The sequence below is a fragment of the Somniosus microcephalus genome, chromosome 2 (assembly GCF_052327205.1).
Source record: "Somniosus microcephalus isolate GS21.2 chromosome 2, FLI_Smic_1.0, whole genome shotgun sequence".
In the NCBI taxonomy this organism is placed as follows: Eukaryota; Metazoa; Chordata; class Chondrichthyes; order Squaliformes; family Somniosidae; genus Somniosus; species Somniosus microcephalus.
Window position 1 is genome coordinate 214,998,328 of NC_140988.1, and position 17,150 is coordinate 215,015,477.

General features: G+C 45.1%; 1 protein-coding gene across 13 annotated transcripts in view; it reads left to right on the top strand.

Annotated features, from left to right (window-relative positions):
- Window positions 1-1,758: 1,758 nt before the first annotated feature.
- LOC147123222 (LIM and calponin homology domains-containing protein 1-like) overlaps window positions 1,759-17,150 on the top strand; it is a 637,194-nt gene continuing 621,802 nt past the window's right edge. For 8 of the 13 annotated variants that reach the window (XM_085969219.1, XM_085969256.1, XM_085969227.1 and 5 more), the window contains exon 1: window positions 1,766-2,033. In XM_085969219.1, coding sequence (XP_085825345.1) covers window positions 1,935-2,033 — 99 coding nt within the window. In that variant the 5' untranslated portion in view covers window positions 1,766-1,934. Of the gene's footprint in view, window positions 2,034-17,150 lie in introns of all 13 variants that reach the window. The other 5 variants (XM_085969288.1, XM_085969281.1, XM_085969296.1 and 2 more) reach the window with 4 other exon arrangements.

The following is a 17,150-nucleotide window of genomic DNA, read 5'->3' on the forward strand; positions in this document are numbered from 1 at the left end:
ACAAATGTCAAATCGATTGACACCTACAGAATGTTTGAAAATGTACCTTTTTGCTATGTAAGCTTTGGCAATATGGTTCTCTGTAAACTTTCATGCCAATAAAGCATTTGAATTTGAATTTGATTTGAATTTGAATTAGAGTCAACGTTTCAGTAAACTTTGACTCTATTTCTCTCTCCACGGATGTTGCCTGGCCTGCTGAGTTTTTCCAGCATTTTCTGCTGTTATTTCGGATTTCCAGCATCCACAGTATTTTGTTATGGTCCTAGTTAAAAACATATTTATGCAAACATTTTTGCTGAGACTTTGTAACATCAAATTTTCCCCTTCTGCTTTCACCTGGTAAAAGCAACATTCTTTTTCCCAATGATTGTCATGGAGAAATTCACCCAAAATTAAAAGCCAAACGGCTGGAAACAAAGACCCTTAAGGTGGTGAGTGTTTCTGTTACTGGTTCACAAGCAGGGGGCAATCTTCACTCAGATACTGAGCGGGCCTGTTGCCATGGTGAGAGGGAAGCGCAGACAGCCACAGGGCGAGTCTGTCACCCTCCCGCCTGAAGAAACAGCAAAACAACAGACACCGAGTGGTAACAATTAATCGGATTGGCATTGAGTGTACATCGCACACATTTACCACAATTATAAGAAGTATCGACACTTTTTAATTAAAAAAATATTACAATAGCTGGAAATCTGAAATAAGATCTGCCACTTTTTGAACAGATACGTTAACCTTTCGGGTGTCGATCCTTCCTCAGTTCTGACCAAGGGTTTATACCCGAAACTTGAACCTACATTTTAATATGTGACAGAATGAGCATTGCTTTTGGTTTGCAGTTGTTTTTATAACATGCGCCATCAGTGGACATTCGTGTAGCGCTACATGTTTGGATGTTTGTAAACTAACATGTTAACTAAGTAACCTTTAAAATATCAATATTTGGAATCGATCCACAGCAGAGACAGGAGACCCGGTGCAAAAGCAAGACGCAGGAAGATACCCGTGTGACACACAACATCGCCTAATAATGCTACAAGGCATGTTTTTTATTCATGTTTTCAATAATGCACCTCTGGAAATAATAACGGTTTCGACAATGAATATAATATTTATAATAATTATTGTCAATGCTAAGAGCCCGCTGGAGACAAACTGCACAACAGAAATGATTTCCTGTTTGATTTCAGCAATCCAGTTTGTCTTCAGAAATGTGCACGAGAGGCAGATGACCAGAAAGGCTGGTGCAGTTACTCGTGATAACACGTGTGTGAAAGATCAATTGAACTTCATCCTGATGTGAAAAAGATGACAATTCTGAGGAACAAACCAAAGGTCCACACAAGCAACTGATAATTGACATAAATCAAGATTTCACTTAGTTAATGTCATGCACTTAGGATTCATTTCTCGTATGTTGCTTTTGCAGCAGTTTTGCTGGCACCTCACCTCTCCTCCTCCCACACACACAGGCAAAAACAAGCAGCATTTGGCAGCCTGAGGTAAGCCTCAGTCCTTTCTTTAAATCTCATTGTGTGTCCCTCTCATCTGGTTCCGTGACATACTATATTACAGTAATATATTATTATTATGGGCACATTCTGCCGATTTGCCTATGGACTGAAGTCCTGGAAGAGCCAGCCCTCTAGGTGTCGGCGGAGGTGGTGGCCCTGGATTTGTATTGGCTAAGCCGCGCTGGATTTGTCGTATTTATTTTTAGCATTGGTTCGCTGTACGGCGCCGAGCGGCCAGTCCCCTCACCAGATCTGATCAGCACAGCACAAGCCAAGGGGGGACTTACACGAGAACCGTGGCGAGCAACCCCCCCCCCCCCGCTTTAAATAAAAACTCAGTCTGAAACAGTGGGAGTTGAGACCAGCGTGTGAGTAGGATCTGTCTAATTCTAATTCAGTCGGAGTGCTTGCGGGTTGGAAATGGCCAGTCCCAGCGTCAAAGACGTGGAGTGGCGAGAAAATCAGCACCTAGACTCCGGTCCAGCTCCAGCTTTCACCGAGGCTCAACACTGGATAGAAGTAAGTTGATGGGTTTGCATTTTAAGTGGAGGTTGACAGGCGATTGCATGGTAACGGTCTGTTTTCAAGTCCTTACTCGTGCTGTATGTGGACGAAATAAAATACGTTACAAGGACAGCTGCAAAACATACTGTCACCTAAAAGGGATTTAGTAAAAGCCGCTCGTGTCACTGGTATTCTGGCAAGTTTTATCGAAGCTGCGATTTCAAATGTACTTAAAAAAAAACTGCCGGTAACCTTGAGTAAGGAGAACGGTCCCCACACTTGCTGTAATGGAGCCCTTTACTAATGTTACCCTGATAGAGATCACTGACTGACCACACGTTCAATGACAGTAAGGGGAAGTTTGAGAGAGCGTGGAGCTCGGATCCATGCGGCATTTAGGTGAGATTTTGGGTGCTGTGCTTCCAGCACCGTCAGCAGCCGACAAATAACCGGGCTGCTTGCAGTTGTCAGGGACACACTTGCAATATATTTTTTTACAGTAGCGAACGGAGTCGTGGCGTTTACAATCAGTGGGCCAATTTTACAGTCAATGCATTAATATCTCCCACGGCGAAGCAAAAAGATTATCACCCGTGATATAATGATGCGGAAACGCTTTGTTGCTGCGAGCTGCACACATTGTTGGCGATAGCACGGAGTGAGGCTCAGAGCCAAGTATGGTGGATTTGCCGCAGACTGAGGCAGTGGAAAGTCTCTGCAGGAGCTGGGGGTGTCGGCTGCACTTTAGTGATCACCGATTGCTTGTGCAATTGAGGGTGAAAGAGCGACGAGGCGGGATGCTCTTCCCTGGGCTGGTGACTGACAGGCGAGCGCAATGAACCATAGAGCCTGTTGTTGAGTTTGCCATTGAAAAGCCTGGAGAACTTTCCATGACACGCCCACTCTAATGTGTTGAGCCTCCATTGAAAACTAATACAGGGCAGGCCTCTCCAGACAAGTCTCAGGATTTAGCAGTGAGACGAGTCAAAGCAAGGTAATATGGTATCTTGATATGTCACTCCAAAAATAAACAGGTCTCTCCCTCTGCCTCTCGATATATATAATTATTACAATAAGCTATACAATTTAACAAGTTACTTAAAGGTGCATTGTTGTTAAGGGAAGCACCTTGCAATTACCAGTGGTACACAGTTCTGTAGTTGGTGTTAGGGATCACATCTGCCAGTGCACATTGAAAGCTTAATTCAAAACTGTCAATTACATTACAAAACTTTGTGCAGCAGCAGCTATAGCATTTGCTAAATCACACATTTAAAGGGTGCCACCTTAATGAAAATGGTTTGTGGCAAATCTTTGTTTTCCATGAGTTTAAAAGCTTGCAGTGTAAATCATAATGAAAAACAACATTGCATTATTTACACATCAGGCTATTGTGATAAAAATATATGCATGGCTCCTTTCAAGTGTAAGACTTGGTTCAGTGGTAGCACTCTCACCTCTGAGTCAGAAAATTGGGGGTTCAAGTCCAACTCCAGAGACATGAGTACCTCATCTAGGTTGTCAATTTAGTGTAGTACTGAGGGAATGCTGCACTGAGAAGTGCTGTCTTTAGAATGAGATGTTAAACTGAGGCCCTGTCAGCCCTCTCCGGTAGCATTATTTGGAGCAGAGCAGGGGAGTTCTCACAGTATCCTGAACAACACTTATTCCTCACCTAACAGTTCCAAAAACAGATTATTTGGTCACTTATTTCATTACTGTTTGTGGGACCTTGCTGTGCACAAATTGGCTGCTGGGTTTCCTACATTTCCTACATTTGGTCTCCTTATCTAAGAAAGGATATACTTGCCTTGGAGGCGGTGCAACGACAGTTCACTAGATTGATTCTTGGGATGAGAGGGTTGTCCTATGAGGAGAGATTGAGTAGATTGGGCCTACACTCTCTGGAGTTTAGAAGAATGAGTGGTGATCTGATTGAAACATATAAGATTCTGAAGGGGATTGACAGGGTAGATGCTGAGAGGTTGTTTCCCCTGGCTGGAGAGTCTAGAACTAGGGGGCATAGTCTCAGGATAAGGGGTCGGCCATTTAAGACTGAGATGAGGAGGAATTTCTTCACTCAGAGGGTTATGAATCTTTGGAATTCTCTGCCCGAGAGGGCTGTGGATGCTGAATCATTGAGTATATTCAAGGCTGAGATAGATAGATTTTTGGACTCATGGGGAATCAAGGGATATGGAAATCTGGCGGGAAAGTGGAGTTGAGGTCGATGATCAGTCATGATCTTATTGAATGGAGCAGGCTCGAGGGGCCATATGGCCTACTCCTGCTCTTATTTCTTATGTTCTTATTACAACAGTGACTGCACTTCAAAAGTGTTTCATTGGCTGTGAAGCACTTTGGGACGTCACGAGGTTGGGAAAGTTGCTTTTTAAATGCAAGTTTTTTTCTTTATTTTCTTCAGTCAAAAAGTTTGTTAAACTAATTTTTAAATATAGAGATTGTAGTCTTAAGATTTTAGTTAGTTCCAAATGACTAAGGACTCGCACAAATCCTGGTTCGGGGGTGGTGAGTTTAATATATAGCATAGATCAGGTGGAGGTTGAGCTGGGCTTCTGACTACCTGCCTGATAATGTTGGCAGGCAGCTGAATTGATTTCTGTGGTAGAGCTTTGTTTGCATTGACTAGGCGATCTGCCAGCGCTGATCGTATTCCTTATAGGCAGCTTGCTGTTTGGGAGAATAGGAAATCCAGTGGGGCAGCTGATCATCGTGGACCTGTAGCAGCATCTTAAAGGGAGGGGTAGAAGTGTCAGAAGTGCTACAGTTTTTAGAAGCAGGGACATTTTTGTAACACCCACAGCAGCAAGAAAATGAAATAATGGAAGCCTTTAAACTCAAAACACATAAGAGACTGCAGAATATACTTCAGCCTTATCTCTTGCACTCACGTGCTGGGCTCCGCCATGGTTGAGAATGGGAATTTTCATGGATCTCACTACCTCAGTTTTGAGCTGCTAGATCTGACCTTCATATCTCCCATTTAGAACAGTGATAGTGCCACACTGCACAATGGAGAATGTTCTCACCGTGGGGATGAGATTCTATAAGCAGTCAGAGTTTTTTGATTTGTGTGGGGATGCCAAGCACTGCCCTATATCTACTTATATGATAGTGTAAGCTGGAGTGTAATACCGCCTTATGACCTGAACTGGATATTCATGTCTTTAGTTTGTACTTTTTCAATCTGTCTGGAGGTAGACCTAACAAACACAAAATAAATTTAGGGGCCGATGTCTTGTAACTACCCTCCAGCATTTTTAGCCTCTTCACCTCAGTAAAGGCTCTCACAGCCTTCCCTTTGACTCAACCTGACTGCCCTTGCAACCTTTGTTATTCTTCTTCTTGCCCCCACAGGAAACTGGGGCTTGGTTCCTGACCCCCCTTCCTCCTTCTGTCGAAGGGGTGGCCAGAAAAGATGCTGGTAAAACCTACTATCGTGCCCCCTTCCATTGAAAATAGTTTACTGAAATAGTCAACAGGAAGGGACATTCTATCTCCCTACGGTGTCAATGTTTGTCAGGAGCCCATGGGATGAGGTAACAACTCCCCTATTGTTCCTGATCGTCCTCAGTAATAGTGTTAATGCCTGGTTTAATTCGGCAAATGCCTGCGACCTTTTTAAACTGTGCAAATCCACTTTGTTTTACAACCCATGCTTAAAAGTAACTGTTTTTTCCAAATCTTTTCTGTGGAAAATGATCAAAAGATCCAGAAATGTGACAAATGCATTTTTATATACACAATTCCTTTATCCACTTATCCATAATAGCGGTATTGGCTGGAACTATACTCTGGAGTTTGCCATGTCACACGTGAGTTTGGGTTGATTGATCCTGACACTGAAATGGTGGAATTATTGCATGTTCGAGCACTAACGTCCCTCACAAGATTTACCAAGCCATAAAAAAAATACATCATCAAAATCATTTGGAAACAAGAGAGTTTCTATTAGTCACAAGTGAAAGAGCAAATAAGTGACACCTGAAAATATGTGACAATACCAGGAATTTAGAAAGAACTCTCAGCACTCACTGTATAATCATACTAGTTTGGTTCTAATCATCTAAGTTAAAAAACAGTTAATCTGCTTATTTACAAGTGGCCAACATTTTGCTTACTAGTTTCATGTTGCTAAAAATTTGACAACAAAACTCAGGAATATTAGCTAATTCTGGAATTTCCTGACATCTGGTGCATGTAAGAAGCCAAAAGACTGAAGTGACCAAAGTCTGCTGCAAACAAAATCTCCTATCTAGGTAGAAGATTTGTTAAACTGTGATATGTTTATATTTATTCTATTTGTTTACAATTAGCTTTCAATCTTCTGTTTTTCATACCAAATCGACACTTGCACGCTAGGCTGACAGTTCTTTGGCAATCACCCATGGGATTCATGTAACTAATTGTACAATATGCCATAAACTGACGCTGGAGATCCACTGTGCTGTACCCAGACTGCTCTCCCTCCATGATTTACATTTCTCACTGCTTTACACTCAGTGCAGTAAATGTTGAGCTGCTGAAGGAATAACAAATTGTGTCAAATGAGGGGCCAGATGTAATGACCTTACCGACACATGTGCTGCTGCATGCTGTTCATGGCATGCAGCCCTCGTGAGGATTTGGGTCACTGCTGCTGGTAATTTTCCAAACATAATGAATAAGGAAGGAAATTGCAATAAGGGAACATTATAGATTATTTTGACCATTTCCCTGTATTAGATCATATTGGCCTAATATACAGTGATTCTTTATAAAGAAAGAAATAAACTCTCTCGCTGATTCAGCTTGTTAAGGCAGTGAATAACTGAGGCATATAGACCAGGAAGGGAGACCAGATCACTTCCTGGTCTGTGCTGAATTAACTGATCTCAGGGCGGCAGCAAAGGCACGAAAATCAGCATAGGTGCTCCTGGGTTAGGGTGCTGCCTGCTAGCTATTGAGCAACCCCTGCTGGAACAGCATGTGTGCGTGGTTGTCATATGAGGACAAAAATCAGGCTAGGCTGCGATGCCCCCTAGAGTAAAATAGCCTGCTGACTCTCTAGGCTCACAAACGAAGTATGGCCCTTTGGGGAAGGTACGTGAGGATGAACAGCACCTCTGGAACCATACCTCAGCAAGGAAACAACATGGGAGGAGGAGGGGAGAAGATTCGTGGAAAAAACAAGACAAATATCTATGAGTATATATTGTAGGTAACTTCCTGAGTATGTGCTGTTGGCAGGAAACCTTACCCACCGTCAGCGCATATTGGAAAATCGTGGGAGCGATGCGTGTGATTTTCTGATAGTACTGCTGGTGAGCGAGATTCCACGCTGTCAGCATGCACTCATAAAATTACCCATATACCTTAAAAATACGTTTGGGGGATGAATTTCCAAATATGGTCAGCAATTTCATAATGACACCTTTGTGGAAATGGATCATTCATGGGAGTGACTGTTTCATGGAAATGAATCCTTCATAGTAGTGATATCTTAATGGAAATTAATGGGAGCACTTGCTTGTCGGGCGGTATCCTTCATAAGTGTCAGCCTTGGCTCAATGGTAGCACTCTTACTTCTGTGTCAGAAGGTTGTGCATTCAAGCCACACTCCTGTGACTTGTGCCTATAATATAGGCTGACACTTTGTTGCAATAGTGAGCAAGTACAGCATTGTCGGAGGTGCTGTCTTTCAAGTGGGATTTTAAACCAACCCTGTCTTCCCTCGCAGGTCGATGTAAAAGATCCCATGGCACTATTTTAAAAAGGAGCAGGGCAAGTGTGCTGGTCAACATTTGTTCCTCAACCAACATCACTAGAACATTTATCTCATTGTGGTTGATCGGACCTTGTTTTAAATTGGTTACCAAGTTTCCCTACATTACAACTCAGATTACACTTCATTGGCTGTGAAGCACTTGGGACACCCTGAGGGGATGGAAAGTGCTATGTAAATGCAAGTTCTTACTTTCTTTCATACAAATGAATCATTCATGAGGGTGAATCCTTCAGGAGCTTGAATGTTTTAGTTGTGGATGATAATAATCATAATTTTAACCATTGGTGAGGTGAATGGAACTTGGTCAAAGCACGGAATTCAAGTCAGTTAAAGCTGCAATATCACAAAGTCATTACTGATTTGCACTTTTGTCACAGGTTAGCCTTTTAACAAAATTGCACCTTTTTTGTGAGAACTTGAAAAGGAAAAATTTACAGGGCTATGGGGAAAGAGCAGGGAAGTTGGACTAATTGGATAGCTTTACTAAAGAGCAGGCACAGGCACAGTGGGCCAAATGATTCCCTTCTGTGCTGTATGTATTTATGAACTTCCTGGGTGTTACACAGTGGTGGTCTGTATAGAGGGAAGTGACTCTTACAAAGTTTTAATGTCAGAAATCTGCCAGCTTGCCACAGCACCCCCTCCACCTCTTGTGGTAGCTAGTATTGCTGCGAATGCCACCTTCCTACATTCCCTATTAATATGCTTGCTAGTTTAAAAAAAACTACTGGTGACTGAAAGGAGTTTCTTTTACTGTGCACGAACATAGCTGTTTGGCAGTGGCCTAGTCAGACAACAGAATATTTTATTTCACACATTTGCTATGTCCGGTCGTGGTTTATTCCCTGTGCTTTATTTCTCCTTGAGCAGCTGCTGGAACTACTTAACTCAGTGGTGTGGGGCCCACTGGATAAATAACTAGAGACATGGTTTACTGAACAATAAACCACACCAAGACATCTGGACCACATAATGTACTTACACTATGGGGCAATGGCAGCATTTTCTTTGCACTAAAATGAAAACTTCTCAAATTAACAATGTTTTGATTTATTCAGAGACTATTATAAACAAAGAATACTTATATTTCTTAAATTTATAGCATGCAGTGACGGAAATTTAGAGGAAGTCTGTTTTTGCCAACACTGTGTGAAAAGAACATGCACATTATTCAAAGATACATATGTAATTTAGCACCGGGGAGATTCATTTAATTTTTTTTGCCAACTCCAATAAATTAGTTTCAAATGAATTCTTATAGGAGTGGAGTTGCTGCTGTATTTCTGTAAACAAGCCTACAGTTTTTATAGGGCCAGTGAGAGGTTCAGAGTAGCGCTCATAATATGGGCAGGTTTGCAACTTTTGCTACTGGACAAGTTATGAAAGCAGCTAAAGGCAGCTTGTCAACGATGGTGGGATGTGTTAAATGAGGAAAAAACTGTTTAGCAAAGTTTTTTTATTTGGTTAAGGAGAAGTGCCATATGTAAATTTTTCATGCTGAGATGGTGAAGTCACCAATGCACAAGTGATGCATTTCAACACAATTTATGTTCCATTGTTGGACAAATAAATAAAGGTTTGGCAAACATTTTTCGTCATAAAGTTGGTGCTTCTTTAAGCAGAGTTTAATAAACAATCTCTTTATTTGGATGATGTTGGAACTTACATAGAATTGCATAGAATTACATAGAATATATGGCACCGAAACAGGCTGTTTGGCCCAACAATGTCCATGCCAGCGTTCATGCTCCACTCAAGCCTCCTCCCATCCTTCATCTAACTCTATCAGAATAACCCTCTAATTCCTCCTTCCTCAAATGCTTATCTAGCCTCCCCTTAAATGCATCTATTCTACTCGCCTCAACCACTCCCTGTGCGAGCGAGTTCCACATTCTTACCACTTTCTGGGTAAGGAAATTTCTGCTGAATTCCCCATTTGATTTTTTGGTGACTATCTTATATTGATGGCCTTTAGTTTTACTTTTCCCCACAAGTGGAAACACTCTCTTTTAGTGATTTGTGTATTTGTACTCCCAGATTCCCTTGCTCCTCTACCCCATTTAGACTCGTATTTTCCAAGTAATATGTGGCCTCCCTATTTTAATAATATGTGACTTCCTTATTTTTCTTACTAGAATGCACTACCTCACACTTTTCTGTGTTGAAATTCATTTGCCAATTATATGCCCATTCTGCAAGTTTATTAATGTCTTCTTGTAATTTGTTGCAGTCTTTTCAGTATTAGAAATTGTGCTTTTTATTCCAAAGTCTAAATTGTTAATATAAATTATGAACAACAGTGGTCCCAGCACTGATTCTTGTGGAACACCACTACCCACCTTCTGCCACTCTGAATAGCTACCCTTTACCCCTACTCTCTGCTTTTTGACTTGAAGCCAGCTAGCTATCCATTCTGCTACTCGTTTTCTGACCTTATTCATTAGTCTATTATGTAGTACCTTATCGAAGGCCTTTTGGAAATCTAGATAAATTATATCTACTACATTATCCTTGTCTACTCTCTCTGTTACCTTGTCAAAGAATTCAATGAGGTTGGTCAAGCAAGACTTTCCCTTTTGAAATCCATGCTGTCTATTCATTATTATATTTTTTGTTTCTAGATGTTTTTCTATTTTCTCCTTTAGTAGGGATTCCATTATTTTTCCTACCACCGATGTTAAGCTGACTGGTCTATAGTTCCCTGGACATGTTCTATCTCCCGTCTTAGATATAGGCATTACATTAGCTATCCGCTAGTCTTCTGGCACTATACTTTTTCTAACGAGTTATTAAATATATGTAATAGTGTATTAAATATGTGTAATAGTGACTTACTACTGCATGGAGTAGTTGAGGTGAATAGCATTAATGCATTTAGGGGGAAGCTAGATAAGTACATGAGGAAGAAAGGAATAGAAGGTTATGCTGATTGGGTTAGATAATGTGGGGTGGGAGGAGGCTCAAGTGGACCATAAGCCACTTGGACTGAATGGCCTGTTTCTGTGCTGTAATTTCAATGTAATTCCATGTAATTTGACTATTTCATGTAAAAAAAAATCTCTCGTCCTGAAAGTTGTGTCTCTTACCATTCTACACAGTATATTAATGAATATATGTTAATAGATGAATAATAATGAACTGAAATAAATTAGATTTATTGGAAGGATATGCTGATAGGGTTAGATGCAGAGAGGTGGGAGGAGACTCGTGTGGAGTATAAATGCTGGCGTAGACCAGTTGGGCCGAATGGCCTGTTTCTGTGCTGTTGACTCTATGTAACTATGTAACTCTATGTAAGATTAATGCTAAGAGGTCACTTACAACAACATCCTTGTTAATATATTAGTCAATCTAATAAATAATAAATACAAGTTGTTGTTGTTGATCTCCTGGAACGTTGCACACAGGAACTCAGAACCAAGTGTAGTATTTAGGTCAAGCAGATTAGAAGGTGGGGCAGATAATTTGATTCAAGTGGGGAAAGGAGGAGGATGAAGGTGGGGGAGAAGGGAACATATGAGGAGAGGAGAAATGGGGTGGGTGGGTGGATGAGAGGAGGGGGGAGTTTTGGAGAGGTGGAGAGGAAGGGAGGGAGAAGGGAAGAGGAGTGCACGGCGAAGGAGGAGGGGGAAAACTGGAAGGGATAGGAATGGGAAGCAAAGACAGGAAAACTACTTCACAGGCGGAAGCCACCAAAGGCTCTTTGAGGGGGGATGGGGATCTCCTATTTCTACAGCAGAGTTGGATTTTCAACTGTGGGTGAGGGATGCAGATCGGTCTTCCTTCATGCAGGGACTGTATCAGGGCCAATTCTGCTCCTCAGTGGAAGGGGCACTAATCTTGGAGTCAATTTTATTGCTCTTTGTGGTGAGAATAATGTTGATGCTCATTGGGGAGAGGGTTTGGAAAAATGTGCACAAGCCAGTTTGGCTTGATATTGGGTGGACTTGATACCAACGGGCCACATTCAGTGTTTCGCAATGTGATCTAAAAGGGATATGGCAATACTGCTGGCACATGATCTGAAAAACTGTACCTTTCTATAGGAGTGTTGAATATTTGTTGTGAGTCTGGCTAAAGGGATATGAATGGTAGCCACACAGGTCCTGATATTTATGGGGATGCATGGAGGGTGCAGTTTAGTGGTCAAAAAACCCGTAAGTACAGGTTTCCCTCAGATCCTGCGAATATAATGGCAGGACCTGATTACCAATTTTGGAATCCATTTCTGGCCGTAGCCATCCAGATTGAGAGGCTGGCTGTTGGGTGAGTAGGCATTCGGCACCAGGCCGCAGCCGGGGAGCGGAGTGGAGAGGAGGGAGGGAGGGATCGGGGGGAGATTGATGGGATGTCTGAAGACATCGGGGGTTAGTGGGGACATAGATGGGGGGGCCCAGAGAAATTGGAGGTGGGGGGGGGGGTGGACATCAATGGGAGGGTACCAGAGATTCGGGGTCGGGGGAACATCGGCCTGGAGAGTTCCGGGGAGATGGGGAGAAGATCGCAATGGGGGCCATGGAGGAGGTTGCAGGGGGGTCATGGAGGACATGGGAGGCGCTGGAAGGAGAGCAGGCGCTGGCAAGGGCATCAGGAAGGCACCGGATCACAAGGGGGTGGGTGGGTCCAATAGCTGAGGAATTTAAAAAGGTAGCTTGGGGGGCTGGGGGGAAGCAGTGCTGGAAGGGCACTTACCTGTTCCATGTAGTTGTCCTCGCCTCCCTTCAGCTGCCTGGTTTCCTGAGGCCCGGGAAATCCGGCCGACCAATGTTAAAGCTGGAACAGAGATATAGGCCGGAATTTTCTGGTGTCCGTGCAGGCGCGATTAGAGGCGGGTCGGGAGGGAAATTTGAAATAACTTGGAGCAGGTCGGTAACCCACAGTCATCCCGCCCCCACGCGTCTTTCCCGCGGGCGCGTTTGCCAGCGCGGCAGCGACCTGAATGGCAGAGGCGGCCGAGGTAATTTAGATGATTATTAGGCACTTGTCAGATCCGTAAACCTCTTTTTAACCCTGCCTTTCAAATTTCCCTGGCTGAGCATGTGAATCACGTAGCTCAGGAACCACGTCTGAACCTGAGGTGGAAGTTGAGTGGCGATTGAGCCAGCGCATTCGTGCACAGCATGAAAAGTACAATAAATACTCCCACATGACACCTGGTCACTTTCCGAAGGCAGATGCTATTGCTGAGTTCATTGTCAGCACAGATTTAGCTTTCTAGAGGTTGCAAGTCTTTTCAGCAAAGTTGGGATCCGCTGTCACCTCATTGAGACCTTGCTTCTCTCACCTCTACTTGAGCTGCCATCTATTCCTTCAGCATGGGTGCCGTTTATACTGTTTCACCTTGGTCCTCAGAATTGGACCAAGATGAGCTCCAACACCAGCAGCAGCATGAGGCGCAGTCGGCCATCAGCAGCAGCAGAATTGTATTCCACCACAATCTGTAACCTCATGCCCAACATATCTCTCACTCCACCATTACCATCAAGCCATGGGACCAATCCTCGTTCAATAAGGAGTGTAGAAGAGCATGTCGGGAGCAGCACCAGGCATACCTAAAAATGAGGTGCCAACCTGGGGAAGCTGCAACACAGGACTACATTCATGCTAAAAAGTGGAAGCAGCATGCTATAGACAGGGCCAAGCGATCCCACAATCAACAGATCAGATCAAAGCTCTGCAGTCCTGCCACATCCAGTTGGGAATGGTGGTGGATCATTAAACAACTAAAAGGAGGAGAAAGCTCCATGAATATCCCCATCCTCAATGATGGTGGAGCCCAACACATGAGTGCAAAAGACAAGGCTGAAGCGTTTGCAACCATCTTCAGCCAGAAATGCCAAGTGGATGATCCATATCGGCCGACTCCTGAGGTCCCCACCATCACAGAAGCCAGTCTTCAGCCAATTCGATTCACTCCACATTATATCAAGAAATAGCTGAGTGCACTGGATACAGCAAAGGCTATGGGCTCCGACAACATCCCGGCTATCGTGCTGAAGACTTGTGCTCCAGAATTAGCCGCACCTCTAGCCAAGCTGTTCCAGTACAGCTACAACACTGGCATCTATCCAACAATGTGGAAAACTGCCCAGGTATGCCCTGTTCACAAAAAGCAGAACAAATCCAATCCGGCCAATTACCACCCCATCAGTCTACTATCAGCAAAATGATGGAAGGGTCATCAACAGTGCTATCAAGTGGCACTTAATCACCAATTACCTGCTCACTGATGCCCAGTTTGGGTTCCGCCAAGACCACTCGGCTCCCGACCTCATTACAGCCTTGGTCCAAACATGGACAAAGGAGCTGAATTCCAGAGGTGAGGTGAGAGTGACTGCCCTTGACATCAAGGCAGCATTTGGCCGAGTGTGGCATCAAGGAGCCCTAGTAAAACTGAAGTCAATGGGAATCGGGGGGGGGGGGGGAGGTGGGGAAAACCCTCCACTGGCTGGAGTTATACCTAGCATAAAGGAAGATGGTTGTGGTGGTTGAAGGTCAATCACTTCACTGCAGGAGTTCCTCAGGGCAGTGTCGAAGGCCCAACTATCTTGGCTGCTTCATCAATGACCTTCCCTCCAACATAAGGTCAGAAATGCGGATGTTCGCTGATGACTGCACAGTGTTCAGCGTCATTCACAACTCCTCAGATAATGAAGCAGTCCATGCCCGCATGCAACAAGACTGGACGACGGCTGATAAGTGGCAGGTAACATTCACTCCACAAGCGAGAGTCTAACCTCCGCTCCTTGACATTCAATGGCATTACCATCGCTGAATCACCCACCATTAACACCCTGGGTCACCATTGACAAAAAACTTAATTGTACCAGCCACATAAATACTGTGGCAACAAGAGCAGGTCAGAGGCTAGGTATTCTGCGGCGAGTGTCTCACCTCCTGACTCTCCAAAGTCTTTCCACCATCTACAAGGCACAAGTAAGGAGAGTGATGGAATACTCTCCACTTGCCTGGATGAGTGCAGCTCCAACAGCACTCAAGAAGCTCGACACCATCCAGGACAAAGCAGCCCACTTGATTGGCATCCCATCCACCACATTAAACATTCACTCCCTCCACCACTGGTGTACCGTGGCTGCAGTGTGTACCATCTACAAGATGCACTGCAGCAACTCGCCAAGGCTTCTTCGTCAGCACCTCCCAAACCCGCGACCTCTACCACCTAGAACAACAAGGGCAGCTGACGCATGGGAACACCACCACCACCAAGTTCCCTTCCAAGTCACACATCATCCTGACTTAGAAGTACATCGCCGATCCTTCATCGTCGCTGGGTCAAATTCCTGGAACTCCCTACCTAACAGCACTGTGGGAGTACCTTCACCACACGGACTGTAGCAGTTCAAGAAGGCGGCTCACCACCACCTTCTCAAGAGCAATTAGGGATGGGCAATAAATGCTGGCCTTGCCAGCGATGTCCACATCCCATAAAAACGAATTAAAAAAAACACCACCTACCTTCTCAACCACCTGATGCTGCACAGGACAGAGGGCATGTGCGCAGGTCTGCACTAAGCCGGAGGCGATGCCCCCAACACGGTCTACAGGCAGAGGATGAACTTCCTCAACATGACTGAGCAGCAGTACCAAAGGAGGCTCAGGCTATTGCGCCAGGTCATCGCAGACATTTGCAGATTGCTGGAGCAAGACCTGCAGCCCAGATGAGCGGGTGGCCATGCCTTACCAGTGCCTGTCAAAGTCACCAGCGCCCTCAACTTTGAAAGGATTCGCAAATTTCATGTCTCCCCCGAAGATTTACTTCTGGCTTATTGAAGAAACCCTGGCTGGACTGAGTTTAAAATCCAGGGCTCCAGGGCTCAACAAGATGGCTGCGGTCAACCTCATGGCCAAGGCCTGTAAGTTTCAGTTTGGGCTGACAAAAAAAAGGAACTTTCCAGAAATTAGAATGCAGACAGATCTTCTGCATTTATGCATGAGAAGCAAACCCAGTGGCATTTGGGCCTCTGATTAAAACCCATCAAGGTCATTTGCACAGACAATCAATATGTAATAAGCTGCATTCAGACCTTCGTTAGAGGACATCAGCACTGTTGGCAAACGATCAACGGGGCATTCAAACTGGAATGGCCCCATCACGAAACCAGTTGGACAAAGGGGAACACTTACGAGACATTTAAAACCGATTAACCGGGTATCCAGGTCGATGGGCCCAGATCGGTTTCCTTTGTATAAGCTTCAACACGTCCAGGTCAGACAAAGAAATAAGCTGATCTGGCGGGAGATAAGGGCTACCAGGAAGGGTATAACTAGTCCCTCGGGAAGCCATCTCTCTCTCTCTCCCGCCTCGACTTCAGTGCCCTGCCTTACCAGCAAAAGGATCATCGACGAAGAGCCCATCCAGGGAAGCAGGATACCCGCAGTTACATTTAAATCACTGGGGTATCTCTGCTTTGGGGCGGTGAAAACCATAAAGACATCGGCAGGCAACGGGGCACGGAGCAGGCGTTTCGACATCCTAGACTGGTGAGCATCAATTTTCTGGCCCATCACAAGATAACCTAGATAGGTATAAAGGGTGGGAGTTAAAGGGCTTGATAAATTGTCATTTTAGTCATTTTCCCTCGATGTGTCCGTTTCTCCTCCCCCGCTAAGTGTAATTAACCTCGTGGGCCCGGGGGGTTAACGGACTCGGCTTGTGGGCCCCGGGGTTAACGGACTCGGCTCGCGGGCCCCGGGGGGTTAACGGACTCGGCTCGAGGGCCCCGGGGGGTTAACGGACTCGGCTCGCGGGCCCCGGGGTTAACGGACTCGGCTCGCGGGCCCGGGGGGTGGGCTGTTAGCGGACTCGGCTCGCGGGCCCCGGGGTTAATGGACTCGGCTCGCGGGCCCGGGGGGTTAACGGACTCGGCTCGCGGGCCCCGGGATTAACGGACTCGGCTCGCGGGCCCCGGGGTTAACGGACTCGGCTCGCGGGCCCCGGGGTTAACGGACTCGGCTCGCGGGCCCCGGGGTTAACGGACTCGGATCGCGGGCCCCGGGGTTAAAGGACTCGTCTCGCGAGCGCCCGACTAAGGTTCGCGGGGTAAGGGCAAAGGTCACCGCCGCCATAACCGGAGGCAGGCGGTGAGAGACGCTGGTAGTGTTCCGGTGTGGAATACCCCGGGTTTGCCGTGTCGGAGTCTGTGGAGCGGCCGCCACTGGTTCTCACTATGGATGTTGATTTAATGTTCCCTGGATTATACTGTGGAAAGCAAATAACAGAAAGCCTAAATGGTAGTCAGCTGCAATATGGAGACTGTGGGGTATGCCCAAGAGGGGAAAGAACAGATGCTCTGAAGATTTGTGGTAAATGTGAGGAATCACCA